This window comes from Eleginops maclovinus, chromosome 4 (assembly GCF_036324505.1).
Source record: "Eleginops maclovinus isolate JMC-PN-2008 ecotype Puerto Natales chromosome 4, JC_Emac_rtc_rv5, whole genome shotgun sequence".
Lineage (NCBI taxonomy): Eukaryota > Metazoa > Chordata > Actinopteri > Perciformes > Eleginopidae > Eleginops > Eleginops maclovinus.
In genome coordinates, this window is record NC_086352.1 from 28,185,061 (window position 1) to 28,202,377 (window position 17,317).

Consider the following 17,317-nt stretch of genomic DNA (forward strand, 5'->3'; position numbering starts at 1 on the left):
GGATGAAGTTGACTTAATGTGATAAAAACTAACAAGGTTCTTAAGAAAACAGCCCTTTAAAGGAACAATTCAGGGCTTTTTTCCCCAGCTTTTTTTAAACTAGACATAAGAATTTAAGGTAGTCTAAAAATATATGACTAAATTAGCATTTTTCTCTCTCGATTTCTTAAAAAATAATAGGGTCTTTTCAAAGGAGCAACTCTAAGTGTATCCATCTTTGTACTGAGTCTGTTTTTATCTTGTGTAAATATAGATTCAAAATATCTCTTATCAGGTCTGGACTCCAAAATACTTGGCCGCTACCCACACTGTTTTGAAATGTCAACAGCCATCAGTTATATCTAAACCCTGGAATACATCATGTGGGAACTCGGGACACTTTCATAACGGGACCCAGAACAAAAAATACAAGTAAAAAAACTGGGGATTTAAAAAAAGAACTATTTTCCTGCTGATTTCACAGGCATAGGAAATAACAAGCAGTCTTTTGCTTCCATAAAAGGGCAGAAAGCTGACCATTGTAAATGCACCAGGAACACACGCGCGCACACACACACACACACACACACACACACACACACACACACACACACACACCTCCCTCTGATTGTTGATTGGCGCATGTTTCTGTTTGAGGCCATTAGTTAAAGACAGAGAGGAAGTAGTTAGGGCAGTGTGAGCTTCCTGTTGGGATCTAAGCGTTGCAGGAGAGGAGATGTTCCCCAGCTGATAGGGGGGTGAGAATCACAGAGGCTCGATGGGGTTAACTGAGGAGAGGACCCACATGGTGGAGATACAGTCAGGCTGCAGGAGGGGGTATTTCCAGGTGATATGATGGCAGGGGAGTTCAGAGAAGAAGCAAGCCGCAACGTTTTTTCCGCCTGTGGTTTAATTTGTGGCTGGCTTCTTGGTGTCGCCTCATTAACTGTGCAGTATTAGAAGAGTTAGTCAGAGACAGCGAGGCAGGGGCCAGCACTGACTGTGGGTTGAGGGCTGTGCCTGGATAAACAGAAGGAAGTCCGGCCCAGACTGCACTGACTAACAAGCATAATATAGTCCACTACAGTACGCTTCTTCAGAAGGTTAACTGCGACCAACACAAAGGGGACTGTGTAGGTTTCAGTGTAGCCATGCTTTGTTCTGTATGTGTGTTTTCATGCTTCAGGCGTATGGCCCATAGACATACACGCATATGAGTAAGCTCATGGTTACCTTTATTTATTTATTTTTAAATAGTTTTTGGACCTCAGAAGATTAAGCATACAATATATCATTGTGTCAGTTCTCAATTCCATTTATACTGTATACTAGAATTTTAAATTGATAATGACGTGTTCATTATATGAGACAGATGATATTGAATAAATAACACAGAGCAGTTTAAAAAATAAGAAAACAAAAAGGGGAAACGTATAAAAATAAACAATGAAATTGAAAGAAAATTGACATTTAGGATATGAAATAAAATATAAAAAATAAAGAGAAAATATGAGCAAAATTAATGATTTAATTAAATGAAAAATTATATTTAATAAAAAAGACCAAAAATAAAAATAAAGGAAATGAATAATGACAATACAATTTTTATTTATTATAGGCCTATATATTTATTAAAGACATATAGTAAACAGTTTTAAAATTAGTGTTAAAAATGAGGGAAAACTACAGACTACACTGTTACCTATGCAGTGTAGAAACATTGCTCATGATTTCTAATGAATTAAGAAAAAAAATTGCGAAAGAATGGTTAAAACAAAGCTGAATTTTAAACCAACCAGCCCCTTCAGCTTTCACTTCCTCTATTTCCATGATGAGCTTGCAACGTGTGAAGCACACAAAGTCACGCCCAAATCATGCTCCAATCCAATCCTGCACCACACCCTGTCTGCTGCCAGCAAAGGGCAGCTACTCATCACCGCACACACACATGCCACTTATGTGGCCAAGTGCAAACATGCAAACAGTAATCAACAGGTATGGGTCTGTTTACTATAAAGGTACGAGTCCTGGTGTTGCATGCTGCTGCTGATGTTAGCTGTCCCCTCCCCTACCGTCAGAAACCTTCAAGATCGAGTATCAGTCATACACGCCCACCTCTTTCTCACACACATGCATGCACACCTCCTCTCATCTACCCTGCAGCCCAGCATAAAGGGGCGGGACACGTGGAGGGGGAGACTCACATTTAACGAGTTGCCTGTTTTACCCAGGCCAAGGAAAGCAACAGAAAGTAGCAATCAGCTGCCACATGATATACAGAGACAGAGTGCGCCATCTGGTTGTAATTAGGGAGAACTGCAGTCCATAATAATGGTGTTGAACAGTTTTCAGTATAAAGGCCTTGATGTTGTCTGAGCAAATGGATTCAAGGGACATACAGGAAAAACCCTTTAAACACATTTTAATTACATTAATTACTTTTATAGGTCTGTTTGTGGTGTTTTTACTGATAACTGGTCAAATGTAAAAGGTGTGACCGCTTGTCTGCGTATTTAGAGCAGCTTTAGTGTGTCAGCATGGATGTGACAGTCCTCTGCGTATTTAGAGCAGCTTTAGTGTGTCAGCATGGATGTGACAGTCCCTCATAATCAGAGTAAGAGCTTTTCATCACACATGTAAAAATGTATCACAGTTGCGAGGGATGTCGACACCCACCGTAGCAGGAAACAGAGCAGAATATAACGCCACCCGAAGTGATGTTGTAAATTGACAGCTGCTTACCACATCTTGAACAATGAGGTTGAGGATTTCATTGTCCCACTACTGTCTACATTGGGACTGAGGTTATAAGAACTGGCAGCAAGATTGACCTGTTGTTTTTTTAAATACATTTCAAAAGAAAAAAATGTAAGCTGCCATAACGGTTGCACCTCTAGTTTTTTTTTAACTGTGAGGGAAGTAGAGTCACTGTAACTTGTAGTTATAGAATACTGAAGCAGAGCAGCAAGACCTACTTCAGAGGGGGTTTACTCAGTCCTTGAGTAGTAAAAAGAAGTCTGATATGCTGTTTTTAATAATATATTACAACCAAAACAAACAACACCGCTTTGGTTTGGGGCTCCTGCTTTGGAAGAGAAAACCTAAGCTTCCTGATGCAGCCATGATTAACTCCAGGTGTGTGTGTGTGTGTGTGTGTGTGTGTGTGTGTGTGTGTGTGTGTGTGTGTGTGTGTGTGTGTGTGTGTGTGTGTGTGTGTGTGTGTGTGTGTGTGTGTGTGTGTGTGTGTGTGTGTGTGTGTGTGTGTGTGTGTGTGTGTGTGTGTGTGTGTGTGTGTGTGTGTGTGTGTGTGTGTGTGTGTGTGTGTGTGTGTGTGTGTGTGCTCTCTTGCTCGCTCGCTGTCCTCTGAACATATTGTCCTGTTTCCTTCCAGGAGACCCAAGACCCGTCTGCTGTGCTGTGGCTGGATGAGATCCAGGATGCTGTTCTGAAGGCAAACCAGGACACACAGGAGGCCCTACAGTGTAGGAGCACACTTTGTTTTGATTTACCGCCCCTCTCATGTATAATATTTCAGAATGAGAAGAAGAGCAGCAAAGACTGATGTTTTTTTACGTTTGTGTCTGTAGTCTCGCAGTCCATCCAGGCTGTGAATGAGGCGGTGGACAGCGGCGACCAGGCTCAGACACTAGCGGCACTGCGTAGCCCCGGGGCCGGACTGTACGGCGTTACCTCTGAGTGTGCGAAGACCTACCAGGATGACCTTTCCAAGATCAAAGAGGAGAAAAAGGCAGAAGGTGAGGAGAATTATTGAGTGGTAAAAGTATTGATCACAAATAGATAGTTACACAGTTGCTCTGCATATGTACTGATAATCTACTATTTGATAACATTTGGATGCATCTTTTCAGCAGTTTCCAGTTTTTTAAAGGTTGCATAGATTGGCCGAATTAGGATATTAGACTTAACAATAAAAGTACCATACTTTGTGGTGTTCGCTCCCTTCACTGTGAAATGAAAGACATTAAATGAAATGTCATTAAACCACAACAGATATGCAGTTGCTACTTTCAACTTGTATTAGTTCACTTACTTCATTATTCTTTAAATCGCTTGCCTCTTTATTTGATATTCTAGTCCACTTATCTTATTTGCCTTTTATCTGCACTCTGCCCTTTGCTGTAACAAGGTCAATTTGCCCACTGTGTTTCTAAGATTCAGATTTTGATGAAAATAACTAAAGGAAACAAAATCCCATTTTTTATTTCCATGGCCTAAGAACCATTAATTGATGCATGTGAGCATGACTCTCTTTCAAAGTATGTCTTAAGCTTGTGATATCATCAAGTAAATTGTCTGGAGCTGCTTTTTTAGACAATAAACGGCAGACTGATTTTGTTTGCATTTTATACCCAAATGAGCTTAATTCTATTGTAATGTTGTGAAACAAAAAGAGTTTCCGATATGTACCGTAGGTTCCCCTCCATTTGAACCTTTTCACAATTCATAGTCTAAAGAGCACTTCCACATCTTTTATTTGATGACATTTTTGCTTTTGAATTTGTAGAGAGTAGTTAAACAATACTTTTGGACTTTCCTTGAATTTGATAACATGTTCAGTATGATTGTTGAATATGGGTGAAGTTTCCCTTTTAAATCGCCAATGTTATAATTAAGAAATCCTTTTCTTAAGAGGAAATAGATGGAAGAGGTTTTTCGCTAACTTCAGGCTCCATCTTGTCCCCTTGTATTCTGTAATGCTGTCTGTCCAGGTGATAATGGCAGTGAGTGGGTGAAGCACTGGGTGAAGGGAGGACACAACTACTACTACAATCTGCAGGGCAAGGAGGGCACCTGGGTGGAGCCGGAGGGCTTCCTGCAGAACAACACCCAGCTCAACAAGGAGGACATCCAGGTAGGTCCCTGCCCCTGAGATTGCAGCACAATGGCGCAGCTTTTTAGGACCATGTTAAACTCATTGTTCTTCCCTGTCAGTCTGTGGTTTCCGGGGTAACCACTGCCTATAATCGCGAGCAGCTGTGGCTGGCCAACGAGTCTCTGATCGCCAAGCTGCAAGCTCGTTGCCGCGGCTACCTGGTGAGGAATGGCCAAAAGGAGAGAGTGAACTTCCTGAAATCCCAAGAACCAGCTGTTACTTGCATACAGGTACACCTGCCACCCTGAGTTCATACATGCTAACTCTCGTTTGCTATCAGGACTTATTATTAAACTGATCCTCAATTTAATATTTTTTTTATTATTGTCAGGCCCACTGGAAAGGCCACCAACAGAGGAAGAAGTTCAAAGACCGTAAGCAGTATCTGAAAGACCACACTGATGAGGCTGTCAAGGTAAAACTATAACGCAATGTCTAAGGATGTACTGAATGTGACTTTTTCCCATTCAAAGCTTCTATTGAGATTGTTTCAATGAAGCTTTGAATGTCTATTGTTATATTTTAATGACGTCATCAGCCTGAAAAAAAAAAGATAAAAAGATTTGTTGTTTTATAAATGTGATTAATGAAGATATTGGATTACTGCCAGACTGCCTTGTTAATACAGGTGCATGTTTCCCTTTATTTGTCACAAACAGCAGCATGTTTTTGAAACCTTTTTTAACTTTTGGGATTTCTTTTTTTCTTTTACATTTATCTTTTTTCAATCATTTCTGACATTTAGACTTTACAATTCTCATGAATAATTGCAAATCTGTATAAATACAGATAAGACTAAAGGATTTGTTTTGTCTCTGTCAGATCCAATCCATGGTTCGGATGCACCAAGCTCGTAAGAAATACAAGGATCGGCTGAAGTACTTTGAAGATCACGTGAGTATTCCTGTCCTATATTGTATGAAGAGATCACAGATAACTGAGTTTGGGACTATAACAAGGACAAATAGTCTTTTAGGGTTTTTAGTAAACAAATTGTGTGGTTCTCTAATAAAAGCTGTAGATCTCTGTGCATACATTTCCCCTGACATCTGTTGACATTTAGTCTGTGTCCTGTGGGGTTAGAGGGAGGCTCATTAAAACTCAGCCATGAGCGGAGTCATTTCCCCTTGAGCTCACAGTGCATTCCTGAGCTTAATGAAGACATTGATCAGCCAAGTGATTGCTGTTTCCTACTGCAGATCGATCAGGTGGTGAAGATTCAGGCTTTCATTAGAGCCAACAAGGCCAGAGACGACTATAAGACGCTGAGTGAGTTGCATCCAAACAGACATTTTATAGTGCTTTGAATTGTTCTCTGGTGTCTGCTGTAGCTTGACTCTATAAATCTCCTTCCTTACGCAGTCAGCGCTGAGGATCCTCCGATGGCAGTGGTGAGGAAGTTTGTCCACCTGCTGGACCACAGCGACCAGGACTTCCAGGAGGAGCTGGAGCTGATGCATCTCCGTGAGGAGGTGGTCACCAACATCCGCTCCAACCAGCAGCTGGAGAATGACCTGAACCTGATGGACATCAAGATCGGCCTGCTGGTGAAGAACAAGATCACGCTGCAGGAGGTGGTGTCCCACAGCAAGAAGCTGACCAGGAAGAACAAGGGCCAGCTGTCCGACATGATGATGATGAACAAGCAGAGGGGGGGGCTAAAGGCCCTGAGCAAGGAGAAGAGGGTCAAACTGGAGGCCTACCAGTTCCTCTTTTATCTGTTACAGGTATGATTTTACTAAAGTTTCCTCCAGAGGGAGTTTCTCTCCCACACACCCCTTTTGAGCGTTAAAGCATGGAGACATGTCACAGTACAAACACAAAATAACACCTTTGATAAGAGCGGGCTTGGAAATTAGCATCAGCCAAAGGCTGGTCAAATATGCAAATCGCTGCTAAATTAGCTTCACTCAACAGCTCAAAAAACAATATTAATCAATCAAGAGCTGGTACATTTTGAATTCAACAAAGTTACTTTACAACGTCTTGTAAAAATTGAGTGTTATGTTTTGTTTATAAATAGAACACCTTATGCTATTAAGTTGCTGTGCTCATGGTGGAGCCCCTGTTGTAACACCCAGGATCCCCTTTTGAAGACCCATTTCCTTAATCAGGTCTCTTGCTGTTCCTTAAAATTGTCTTAAAGTTTAATTTTCTGCCATTAGACAAAGAAATTCGCCAAATTGGCAAGGTTATATTTGTTTCATGTAAAATCACCTCTTCTTAGCCCTAACATGATACTTTTGTTTCAATATTTTTGCAAACCGCGATAGAAAAGTCATCAACACAACCATTTGTTTTCTGTGTATTCTCTGGGCTATAAGGGTCTCTACTGTATTCACATATTGAACATGACTCAGATTCAGTACTAGGAAGCTGGCAGTGCAAAGCCTGTTTCATATCCTGTTCTAACGATAAAGACATTTTTGTTCTCACATACAGCTCCTCCGAGTCATTTCAACATATTTTTAAGGTTGCATTGTATGTGTGAAAGGAGCCTTTGTCTTCTGAAAAACAGACTCACGGCAGTGATTTTTCCAGTCTTAAACTCTCTTATAATATTCCTTCCTTTTAGACCAACCCCACTTATCTCGCCAAGCTGATCTTCCAGATGCCACAGAATAAGTCCACTAAGTTCATGGACTCCGTCATCTTCACCCTGTATAACTACGCCTCCAACCAGAGGGAGGAATACCTGCTGACCAAGCTCTTCAAAACTGCCCTACAGGAGGAGATCAAGTGAGAAGCACACACTGAAACACAGTCAACAGTACTTCATACCCACAGGTTTAAATCACATGAGGCCTGGTTGGAAAATACAATGTGTAATCATGTTTTGTTCGCAGGTCAAAGGTGGACGAGATGAAGGAGATCATCACAGGAAACCCGACCGTCATCAAGATGGTGGTGAGCTTCCACAGAGGGGCGAGGGGACAGAATGCTCTGCGGCAGATTCTGGCCCCTGTCGTCAAGGAGATCATGGATGACAAAGCGCTAAACATAAAGACCGACCCCGTGGACATCTACAAGAGCTGGGTGAACCAGATGGAGACGCAGACTGGAGAGGCCAGGTGAGCTAATATAATAATAAAACAAACTTACTGCAAAAGCTAGAGCTCCAACAGATTGTAGGTGATAGGCTAAGGGGCGACATCTCTAAGCAGTTAAACAATTACAACAGAGCCGGCCGGCCAACCAATCAGACCAGACTGGGCTCTGGTTTCAGACAGAGGGGGAAACGAGGTGCTGCAGAACAGGCAGTATGAGAAAAATAAAGAGCTTTTTAAACATTAGAGCATGGAAACATGTCACAATAGAGGCACAAAATAGAAATATGAACCTGAACATTAGCATAATGGGGCCCCTTTAATGCTCTTGTAAAGCACCAGTCGTTAATCAAACTTGTTCCAAGGCATTGTTGATTTTTTTCTAAGCAAGATATTTAATCTGGTTTGCAGATGGGAGTTGGCAAAAACAGATTGCATGGTTTCACAAAATAACATTAAATAATATATTATAATACAAATGTATAATTCAAGAAAACGCATTTGCTAATTTCTTCAGAAAAACACATCTACTTTTCAAAAGCTATTTTTTTGCATATCTACAGTACTACACAATAAAGCACATTATGAACACTGGATTCTATATTTCTTCATCTCTTCCTGTCCTGTCCTCAACAGTAAGCTGCCTTATGACGTGACTCCAGAACAGGCCATGGCCCACGAGGAGGTTAGGACAAGACTGGAGGCGTCCATCAAGAACATGAAGACGATCACAGACAAATTTCTGTTGGCCATAATCGTCTCAGTGGATAAAATTCCGTACGTTCCTCTCTGCATCCTCAGCATCACCATCATCATCAGCTTTTTCAAAGCAGCCATCATTATTTTTTCTCCCTGCCTGTCTCACACTTTCTGTTTTTGTCCATCAGATATGGGATGCGTTTTGTCTCTAAGGTGCTGAAGGACACCCTTAATGAGAAATTCCCTGATGCGACTGAGGACGAGCTTCTCAAGGTTTGCTGCTTTATTTTGAGTGTTTATACTTGTTATTTCCTAGTCATAGGGTTAGGATCAGTTCACCCACATCACACAAAATATATATTTATGTTCCCAGTCCGCACAGCTTGACCCATCACACAGATACCGAGATAGAAAGAAGTTGTGTTGAAAGCTTTCTCTCTCTGGCCCCTTTGTTGAAAGTATTTTTTTTATTTTCTGCCTGGCTCCCTCTTCACTGTTTCTTAAACATTACTTTCCTTTTTTTTCCCTTTCTTGCTCTTGCTCTGCTTTATCCGCCTTTTCGACCAGCTGCAGCCTGTCTGTCGGGGCGGGGGTGTCTGCTGACATTAAGGCGAACCCTGACACTCTCCTGGCTTTCCTCTTCCTCCTGCACAAGCTGTGTCCTGACATGGTCAAGAGTCTTTCCTCTTTTTTTCTGTAGAACCTAACAACCCAAGCTCAACCCATCTAATTTATGAATAACTGAATACTACCGTAATTATTAAATATAAAGATGCCAACAAAGATGTCATTTGCAGCTTGTTGTTTTGAATGACAACAAGTGTTAAGATAATAAGAGAATAATTATTTTTCAATGACTGCTTCTTTGTTTCTGTTTTCCTGTTTGATTCACTAATACTGCATGTATTAGTATTTTTGTGTGTGGCTGTATCTCATTGTGGGAGTCCAGAGAGGCAGGTGACAATAAAAAAATGGTTATTCGTTCATTTAATGACTTAAAAACCTTGTAAACCTTTGGCATTATATTATTACTAAGTTCCTTTTGGTCTGTGAAAGAGCGTGTTGTTGTAATTCTTGTTTTGGCCACACAAGGGTGAAGTGCACCACCCTTATGTTTTCAATGAGATAAAAAGCATGTGTGGTTTTTCCTGTAAAATTATCGAGACAAAATAAATCTTTATTTACACAGAGTAAAAAACAACAACAAGTGAAGCAATCTGAGAAGATCCTATCACCCAAAGAAATTTGTTCACGTGCCTCTCAGGGCTTACGCACAAAACAGCACCTTTTTAATATAACTGAACTTTTGCTTGAGTCTTAATTTGAAACGTTACGTAATTTTTCCAATTATAAGAGTCTTTATATGCTTGGCCAACTTATTGTAATTGACTCGTAAATCACAAAAAAATAAGTCACATCTGCTCGTAGTTATTATTTTAACCAACTGACTCATTTTATTTGCGACTTTCCAGATTGTGGGGAACCTCCTGTATTACCGCTACATGAACCCAGCCATTGTGGCCCCTGATGCCTTCGACATCATTGAGGTATCAGCGGGTGGTCAGCTGACCACAGAGCAGCGGAGAAACCTGGGCTCTGTTGCCAAGATGCTGCAGCATGCTGCCTCCAACAAGATGTTCCTGGGAGACAACGCCCACCTCAATCCCATCAACGAATATCTTAGCGCCTCCTACCAGAAGTTCAGGTCTGTTGTTAACTGTTATAGAAATACCTGTCAAGAAATCTCTTTCCTTCCTTTTTACCTGTTTTTTTCCTTGGACCATCTGACTTTATCCTTCCTTCTTTTATCACAGGCGTTTCTTCCTGGCAGCGTGTGACGTTCCCTCTCTTGAGGATAAGTTCAATGTGGATCAGTACTCTGACTTGGTGACTGTGACCAAACCTGTCATCTACATCTCCATTGGAGAGATCATCAACACTCACACTGTGAGTTTGGACCTCCTTCCACCTCACTGTCTCATGTTATCCCAACTGCTCATATGTATATAGTCAATTGGTGCCTGGATTGTTCATTATCAGAGGAAGATGATTGAAAGTTTTGGTCTTCGTAAGTATGGCTAACACAATGATGGTTCTTTTCTCCTGTTAGCTGCTGCTGGATCATCAGGACGCCATCGCTCCAGAGCACAATGACCCCATCCACGAGCTGCTGGAGGACCTGGGCGAGGTTCCCACCGTGGAGTCCCTCATCGGTGAGAATATATTGGAACTTTATTGTAATAAGGCTAACAACAATGAAAATCTGTTTTGCAAAATTAAAGTGCATGTAAGTAAAAAAAGTAGAAAGCAGTGACGAAATATTGGTAAAAACAAATTAAGAACGATGAGATTTAAATTAATTCTTAAAGAATATATATTTCTGGGATAATTGTATACTTTTTGAGAACATATACTTAAAAGCTAATTAACATGTTTTGTGGTATCATGCCCTGTGAATGTGTTACTTGCCTTAAATCAACATCTCTTTTCATCTGATCCACTCTCAGGAGAGAACCCTCTCCCTGCTAACGACCCCAACAAAGAGCTGATGGGGAAGACGGAGGTGTCTCTCACCCTCACTAACAAGTTTGACGTCCCTGGTGAGGCCAATGCAGAGATGGACGCCCGGACTCTGCTGCTCAAGTAAGATACTGTACATTCATGGCTTACAGAGTAACTTTTATATGGTTGTTTCTGAAAATCCAATGGTTCTTAAATGTTTCTTTACAGCACCAAGAGGCTCATCGTGGATGTGATCAGGTTCCAGCCTGGGGATACTCTCACTGAGATCTTGGACCTGGCAGCAAGCACCGAGCAGGTCAGACAAACCATTTAGGGTTCATATTGTTCATATTTAACCGGAAATGTAAAGAAATTGCCATAAACTATGTACACCCAGACCCTCACCACAATATGGTAAGCCTGTTGCTTTTTTCATAATAGATCATGTTTATGTTATTTATATATTGGGGAAGTACAAATGGCAAGCAGTTTAAGCAGACATTCAAAATGTGACACTGAGGAAAGAACATTGTTTGAATGACGGTTTCATATATGAAGCACATTATACAATTTGAGAGACCTAAACTCCAATAAACTTGAAAACTGAATGCAATAATGAAGTTGATATGATGCTGCGTGGAAATGTGACTATTTGAAAATGTGAATATTTCCAAATTAATTTGCGATTCAAATTTAGTTTAGTTTGAGAGACATACAGTTGTTAAGGAGGAGCAAGTGAGTGCAGATTAACAGAACTCAAGTCTGTTTACTTTTTTAAAGTTTTGTTTATTGGATTAAAGCCTATAAAGTGCAGGAAGCGTGAAAATAACTCATATTGCCAGGAGATTTGTTTTTGGCCATTGGTCAGCGGCTGTAGCAAATCAGGCAAAGCACATCCACTACTTTCCACAAATTCCTTTAATGTTAAGTAAATAAGGTGTAAGCTGCTAACAGTGTTGAAATAGTTGCCTGCACTTTAAAGATACAGTGCTATTTAGAGCTCTTTCTATGGAAACATTGTTTACCTAGTACTAACTTATTTATAATTCCTCCTGTTTCCCTGGATGACAGGAAGCAGAGTACCAGCGTGCCATGCAGAGGAGAGCCATCAGAGACGCAAAGACCCCAGAGAAGATGAAACAGGTGAAGCCGGTGGTGGACGACAGCCTGACGCTGCAGGGCAAGAAGGACAAGATCAAGAGCAACCTGCAGAGGCTCGCCGAGCTGGGGAAGGTGCACCCCGAGAACCGCTATCAGGACCTTATCAACGACATAGCCAAGGTAAAAAAACATGTAATTATCCCCCTGGATTTAGACAATTAAAGTGTTCAATGTTTAACATAAATGTGATCTTTGTGTTACAGGACATCAGGAATCAGAGACGGTATCGCCAGCGCAGGAAAGCCGAGCTGGTGAGACTTCAGCAGACCAACACCGCGCTCAATTCAAAGACCAATTTCTTCAATGTCCAGATCGATTCCTACAATCAGTATATCAAGACGTGCATGGACAACCTGGCCAGCAAGTGCAAGTGAGTGACCTTTTTAAAAATTGTTTAATAAAATGTAATGCAGCGGGGAATTCCTTTTTTTACATGTTTTAATTATTTATTGGCTTCTTCTTTACATTTACCTTTGAAATGTGAATCATATAGGATTCCTGTTGACAGGCCAAACAACCCACATGTGTGCATGATTGAACTGCAGACAGAAGCTTCAACTGTTTCGCTGCCATCTTTATTTTACACATACAAGACAGGGATTATATTTCATGCTGGAGGGTTAGCTGGGGTTGGGCCAAGTTAACATCCAAGGTGGGGGTCCTACTTTTCATTGGATTTTGGATTGAAGTGGAAAATAAGCGCTGTGCCAGCCAAACTCACAGGATATTTTTAAAGCGTAAATTAAAATTCTAAAAGTTAAAAGCTAACATTAGGCTATAAACTAGCTACATCACGGTCACATGGCTTCACATCAACACCGCTAAGTTAAAGGCGCTAATAATGACATTAAGTCACAAACACCATTTTTCGGACACATAGAAGACTGTACTCAACACATTCGGCAGTGGAGTTTTTAACGTATGTTATGTCATAAAACAAAGCATAAACATCTGTTAAGGATAACCCCAGACCTTATTTCAGATAACTTTCCAAAACACACAAAAAAATAACTTTTATGTTGAAACAAGCAAAACCGGAGGTGCTATAATACTAAATCATGTCCGGGTTTTAGGGGTCATTCCTGCACCGCTCTTTATCAGGGAAAATATGATATTACATGGGATAGATAAACAGATATTGTCGGGGTTTTTTTTTAATCAAGGGAAATTATTTCCAACATTCTTTTCTTTAACAAATTGAACCGGACACAAATTAAACCAATATTTGTTATTAATATGTTTATATTTTAGAGTGCAGACTCTGTCTAATTCTTTAAAAAAAGTCCCTAAAGGCAGCCCTACACTGTACATGTAGGTATCTGACCTTTATCAGGCTAATTCCCCCACACGTTATGAATGAAATATAGCACTGTGATCCCCTTTTTACTTTTTCACAGCTTATTTTAGGAATTGTGCAAAAAATCTGAACTGGGTAATTTTGTATCAGGCTGTGGGTCACAGTGTTAATCCTCACCCTCCTGCTTGTTTTGATTTTGGACTTCTAATCCAGTGCTTTTTTACTGCTGGAGTGCAGAATGCAACTCAACTCAGCTGCTGCCTGCTTAGATAGGAAATCTGTGGGAACCGAAGAGCAGGATCTTAACCAGAGTAGATCATCCTTCCTTTTTATGGGAGGCATCTGTTAGTCAGAAGTGGAATTATTCTGTGTCAGCAAATCGCATACACATGAAACAGCTGACGGTGTATTTATCAGAGAGCCACAGTGTATACTCTGCAAAGTAAACACCGGATGGTGGTCAGAATACATGGTTTGTTCATTTTTTATTAGTGTCATTCTGGAACATCCCATTTTCCAAACATGTTGAACAAGACTTGAAGAATCATTCACACTAAGTGCTAAGAGATGGTATCAAGCTGTACACTTGTCTTTCACTCTCTTCTTCTCAGGGCCAAACCAGGCAACAACAAGGCCAAGAAGAGTAAACAGGTGTCACAGAAATACACCGCCTCCCGCCTCCACGAGAAGGGCGTGCTGATCGCCATCGAGGATCTGCAGCCCAACCAGTGAGTTCTGCTAAGCGTCAAAATTAACACCTACAAGTCACGGTTATGTGTGATTTCCATCTCAAAACTGCTTTCATAGGCTTTTTGAAGTGTCAGCAGTGTGTTAAATTATTGACAATTTAATAATCGAAGGGCTGATATTGTTTAGTTTCATGTTGTGTATTTAATCTTTTCTCCACATTAATGATATGTCGTCCCGTTTACTCTTCACAGGTTCAAAAATGCTATTTTTGAGATTTCTCCAGCAGAGACTGTCGGCGTTTTCGAGGTGAAGGCCAAGTTCATGGGTGTGCACTTGGATACGTTACAGTTGGAATATCAGGTAATGTTTCACTTTCATATCTCTTTCTTTTTACTGTTTAGAGATGTCCCGGACTTGGGATTTTAGCCTGTTCAGACCATTAATATACACAGAAACCTAGACCGTATAACCCAATTCAGGTTAGCCTTTACTAACTTTCTTTCAGTATGAATAAAATCCTTTGGTATTAAATGATATCCATGCAGTCTTAAAAATACCTTTTTAAGAGTCTAGGAAAACCAATGAAAACACATTTAGTTTAGTTGTGGTTTTGTTATTGTGGCTGACTTTTTCTTTCCATGTCTGTTTATCAGGATCTACTCCAGCTGCAGTATGAAGGCGTGGCGGTGATGAAGCTCTTCGACAAAGCCACCGTCAACGTCAACCTGCTCATTTTCCTGCTCAACAAGAAATTTTACGGGAAATAGAAAGAAAAGGATAAAAGGGCTACGGACACTGATTCAAACCACAAGACCCGCTTTCAGGGTTGCAGAAAGCCCTGACCTGAACCACCCTGCTTCCTACACATTCCCTACTGCACTTCTATCATGTGCCTTATGCAAATTTATGTGCATTATTTTGTATTATGTGGATTATCATATGTGCTTTATTCTTAATGGAATAGTCAGTACGCTACAGAAGCTTGCTGGAGGCTTTTTTTTCTCACTGTCTTTTTGTCTGTAACTGCGTATAGGTTATGAAAATCTCGTGCATGGGCCTTGATTAATTATAAAATGTACGTTTTATGTAAAGAGATCACGTTTTGTGTCTTTATTAGCTGTTTATCCACTCACCTGAATGCTAAACGCTTTTTGAAAATCTCCTCCACCAAAACTAAAGCGCTAGCTTACTCTTCAGCAGGGCTGCGGTGCACGTGCCGGCGTTAGGCTATATTCACTAGGCAAACTTCTCTGGGCCATTTTGTGTTCAATTATCTGCTGCTTGAGAAAAACTGGACAGAAAACTTAAGAGTCTTGGGGAAAAAAACAAGATTAGAGAAGACTACTTCTCTTTTTATACATACATATATTTAAGTGTTTTTCACATGCTTTGATTGGAAAATGATTAAACTGTTGAGATTCGACCCACCAGACCACATCCTAAACACACCAAGGTTTCAGCAGATCCTTAAAATCTTGAAATTAATCAAATGAAAGACCCTTATTTGTTCTATAAATGTCTTAAATCAATCCTTCAAAATTAAGATTTTAAGAATTTTCTGATGGTGCATTGTAAAATCACAAAATATTTGTAACATATTTTTAACTTAATGTCTCGTGCATTTAGTCTGAAGAACATAATGTTATTTTCAATGATAATAATAAAAACAATAACAAAATATTAATAATGAATATATATATATATATTAAGTAAAATTGTTCCTAAATATCAATCTGATTAACATTAAATTAAGGGCATCACACATTGACTTTAAAAACAATTTTATCAAAATTAGCAGCCTGCTCATATTGAGTTCAATTTTTTTTTATTAAATAAAATGTAGAAACAAGTACAAATTTAAATTGGTAGGGTGATAATACTCATTTTATACAATTAAAAATACATCAAACACATTTGATATACTCTCAAACTGCTTTCATAGTCAGAAGTTAATTATTGACAATTTAAGAAACTGTGGGCTGTTAGTGATTAGTTTCTCGTTGTGTAGTTAATATTTAATTCATTTTTTCTCCCCTGTCTTTTTTGCTCTTTCCATTTTTTTGTCAGTATGTTGGTTGGTTTTTTGTACGGGACTGAGCAGCCACCACGACTGCAGGGCATGTCTTTTTTAGCTCCAACATGCATGAGCAGGATGTGACGTGGCACTTTCAGCATGCAAAGATATGCAGATGATAATTAGCTTACTCAGATGACTTACTGGAAATATATTTCCTTTTAATCTCTCTGTTCATCGTGTATAACTGAAACACAGATCATTAATACATTCCAAAGTCAGTTCAGTAAGCTAAAATCTGTAAAACAAAGGGCTGGATCTAAAGTGTTAGATGGGCATTCAACACACAGATTTTTATAATGTCTTTTTGAAAATAATTTGACTAAGTTGCCCTTATTTATATTTATGTTGTCGGTCCATGATATGCTCGTTGCAAAACCCTAAAACAGATAATGTAAGTAATCCTGAGGATGTGCAGTATTACAGACCTGTGGGTCCAGTAGATGTCACTGGACACCATTTAATTCTTAGTTTATTGTATCAGAGTTTGAGCCATTTTAAGAGGCCTTGGATGAGAACCTGTTAAACAAAATGTTAATTGTCTGTCTCATGTAAAGATGCCATGACCAGAGGTTGACACTGTTATTGGAAAAGAGCTTTATTGTCTCTACATCTCTTCATGTGCTCTAATTCAGTCCATTAAATGTATATTATGTTTTAGAATAAAGCTCTACATATACAATGTGTCTTCCCTCATCTGAAAGTTATTGCACAAGCAGTGGGGGACTGTAACTATGTACATTTACTCAATTACTGAGGCACAATTTTGAGGTGTGGAATGGGGCCCTATGGTGCTCCTTTCCAGGTTCATATTTGTATTAAGGGTCTCTAATGTGAGATGTTTACATGCTTTAATGTAACAACAGGTCTTTATTTTTCTCATTCTGCCTGTGCTGCATCACCTCTTTTGACACTGTCTGAAACCAGAGCACAGTCTGCTTTGATTTGAGGGAGAAACTCCCTCTGGAGGGAAC

General features: G+C 39.9%; 1 protein-coding gene across 1 annotated transcript in view; it reads left to right on the top strand.

Annotated features, from left to right (window-relative positions):
- The window catches only part of iqgap1 (IQ motif containing GTPase activating protein 1), a 44,137-nt gene extending 27,110 nt beyond the window's left edge, over positions 1-17,027 (top strand). The window contains exons 16-37 of the mRNA XM_063881524.1: positions 3,371-3,461; positions 3,567-3,734; positions 4,710-4,852; positions 4,933-5,103; positions 5,205-5,288; positions 5,696-5,767; positions 6,073-6,142; positions 6,236-6,600; positions 7,449-7,612; positions 7,720-7,944; positions 8,557-8,697; positions 8,808-8,892; positions 10,092-10,324; positions 10,434-10,566; positions 10,730-10,832; positions 11,127-11,262; positions 11,350-11,437; positions 12,193-12,402; positions 12,486-12,652; positions 14,191-14,307; positions 14,521-14,629; positions 14,923-17,027. Of these exons, the coding sequence (XP_063737594.1) occupies positions 3,371-3,461; positions 3,567-3,734; positions 4,710-4,852; positions 4,933-5,103; positions 5,205-5,288; positions 5,696-5,767; positions 6,073-6,142; positions 6,236-6,600; positions 7,449-7,612; positions 7,720-7,944; positions 8,557-8,697; positions 8,808-8,892; positions 10,092-10,324; positions 10,434-10,566; positions 10,730-10,832; positions 11,127-11,262; positions 11,350-11,437; positions 12,193-12,402; positions 12,486-12,652; positions 14,191-14,307; positions 14,521-14,629; positions 14,923-15,036 (3,189 nt within the window). The 3' untranslated portion in view covers positions 15,037-17,027. The remainder of the gene's footprint in view (positions 1-3,370; positions 3,462-3,566; positions 3,735-4,709; positions 4,853-4,932; positions 5,104-5,204; positions 5,289-5,695; positions 5,768-6,072; positions 6,143-6,235; positions 6,601-7,448; positions 7,613-7,719; positions 7,945-8,556; positions 8,698-8,807; positions 8,893-10,091; positions 10,325-10,433; positions 10,567-10,729; positions 10,833-11,126; positions 11,263-11,349; positions 11,438-12,192; positions 12,403-12,485; positions 12,653-14,190; positions 14,308-14,520; positions 14,630-14,922) is intronic.
- The last annotated feature ends 290 nt before the right edge of the window (positions 17,028-17,317 follow it).